Source organism: Protobothrops mucrosquamatus, unplaced genomic scaffold (assembly GCF_001527695.2).
Source record: "Protobothrops mucrosquamatus isolate PMUCROS unplaced genomic scaffold, P.Mucros_1.0 scaffold5211, whole genome shotgun sequence".
Classification (NCBI taxonomy): domain Eukaryota; kingdom Metazoa; phylum Chordata; class Lepidosauria; order Squamata; family Viperidae; genus Protobothrops; species Protobothrops mucrosquamatus.
The window spans coordinates 36,740-38,688 of NW_015391079.1; the positions used below are offsets into that span (position 1 = coordinate 36,740).

Below are 1,949 nucleotides of genomic sequence, written 5' to 3' on the forward strand. Positions count from 1 at the left end.
GCAAAATGCAATAAACTAGTCAGCATGAACCCTATCAATGTGAATATGATCTCTTGGGGTTACAAATGGCAGCTTGGATGTTTTTGATTCTTGGGAGTCCCCTTCCCCTTCTCAGATTGAACGTCCTTTCTTCTATGACCACAGGGTCTCCGTTTGCCCGGGCCAGCCTAAAGAGCGGGAAGACTGAAAGCTCCTCCTACTTCCGTCGGAAAGAGAAGATGTTCCGCTTTTTCATTCGGCGCATGGTGAAGGCTCAGAGCTTCTACTGGATTGTCCTCTGTGTGGTGGCCCTCAACACTATGTGTGTGGCCATTGTGCATTACGATCAACCAGAAGGTCTCACTACCACCCTTTGTAAGTAAGGTCTTCTTTGGCCAATTCTGCTTCAACACACCAGGTTGGAGATTCTCAATCCTGCCCAGGTCCTGGTCACGATTGTCCCAAAGGTGCTTTTTTTCCAAAGGCAACTGGATTTTCTTGGGTTTTTTTTTCCCCCTTGAACACGTTTCACTTCTCATCCAAGAACTGAAGAACTGGACTGAAGAGATGAGAAGTGAAAAGTTGTCAAGGGAAAAACAACACCCAAGTAAGTCTAGCTGCCTTTTGGAAAAACACCTTTTCCTTCAGCACCAATGATGGTGAACAGCACCAATGCCTGGATCTTTGCTGATCTTCCATTAACAGGAACTAGTGCTAGCTACAGTCCACAGCAGGACTTTCTCATTGCCCATATCTATGACTTGAATCAATGACCTGAAGGAAATTGGCTGATTGAGCTAAAGGTCTCCAAATCCATTCGGTGGTATGAGTAACAGAGTTGGAAGGACCTTGGAGGTCTTCTCATTCAACCCCCAGCTCAGGCAGATCCGATTACCATTCCAGACAAATGACTGCCCAATCTCCTCTTAAAAATCTACAGTGATGGAGCACCCACAACCTCCGGAGGCAACCCATCCCACAGGTTGATTGTTCTCACTGTCAGGAAATCTAGCTTGGTTCTCTCCTTGACTAGTTTTCATCCGTTTCTTGTCCTGCCTTCAGGTGCTTTGGAGAAGAGGTTCACCCATCTTCCCCCTAGGCAAACCAAGGAGAATGATAAAGCAACAGAGTTGGAAGGGACCTTGAAGGTCTTCCAGTCCAGCCCCCCTGCTCAAGCAGGAGACCCTATCCCATTTTAGACAAATGACTGTCCAATCTCCTCTTAAAAATCTCCAGTGATGGAGCATCCACGGTTCCTGGAGGCATCCCGTTCCTCTGGTTAATTGTATGGAAGCACGAAAGCTCCCCCTTTTAACTGAACTAGAAAATCTGGTTGGATTTATCCAATTTCCAGAATTGGGTTGACTAAACTATCCCTATCAAATCAAGAGCCCATCTGCCCACTCGGAGATACTCAGCCATTTCTTCTTAAGATACGAGTGGTTGCAACTGCCCTCATCACTGTAACTGGAGGCTTGCAAGTGCTGAGTAAACACCCCCAGGTATTTCTGCCCACACTGAGCAAAGTGGAAAAAGAATTTCCATGTTACCATTTGAAACTTAACAAGCGAGATGTAAGCTTGACCTCGTTTTGGGGGATGATTTAGAGCGAAATCAGAAGCTGGTTTTTCTGAGGTTTGCAAGTTCTTTGTTCTTTTCCATAAAGGAATATAATAAAGCAATAGGAGTTCAGAGAGCTGGATATTTTTCAGATTTAAAACTTTTCCTCCATGTAAGTTGGGGCTAATTGGCTAAAAGGGGCATTTGTCTTTTTTTCTTCTTCTTCTTCTTCTTCTTCTTCTTCTTCTTCTTCTTCTTCTTCTTCTTCTTCTTCTTCTTCTTCTTCTTCTTCTTCTTCTTCTTCTTCTTCTTCTTCTTCTTCTTCTTCTTCTTCTTCTTCTTCTTCTTCTTCTTCTTCTTCTTCTTCTTCTTCTTCTTCTTCTTCTTCTTCTCCTTCTCCTCCTCCTCCT

The 1,949-nt window shown here is 44.3% G+C and overlaps 1 protein-coding gene across 1 annotated transcript in view; it reads left to right on the forward strand.

Moving 5' to 3' along the window:
* LOC107299641 (voltage-dependent N-type calcium channel subunit alpha-1B-like) overlaps window positions 1–1,949 on the forward strand; it is a gene marked incomplete at both ends in the record, with an annotated part of 44,603 nt that overhangs the window by 29,719 nt on the left and 12,935 nt on the right. The window contains one exon of the mRNA XM_015828998.1: window positions 145–354. Within this exon, the coding sequence (XP_015684484.1) occupies window positions 145–354 (210 nt within the window). The remainder of the gene's footprint in view (window positions 1–144; window positions 355–1,949) is intronic.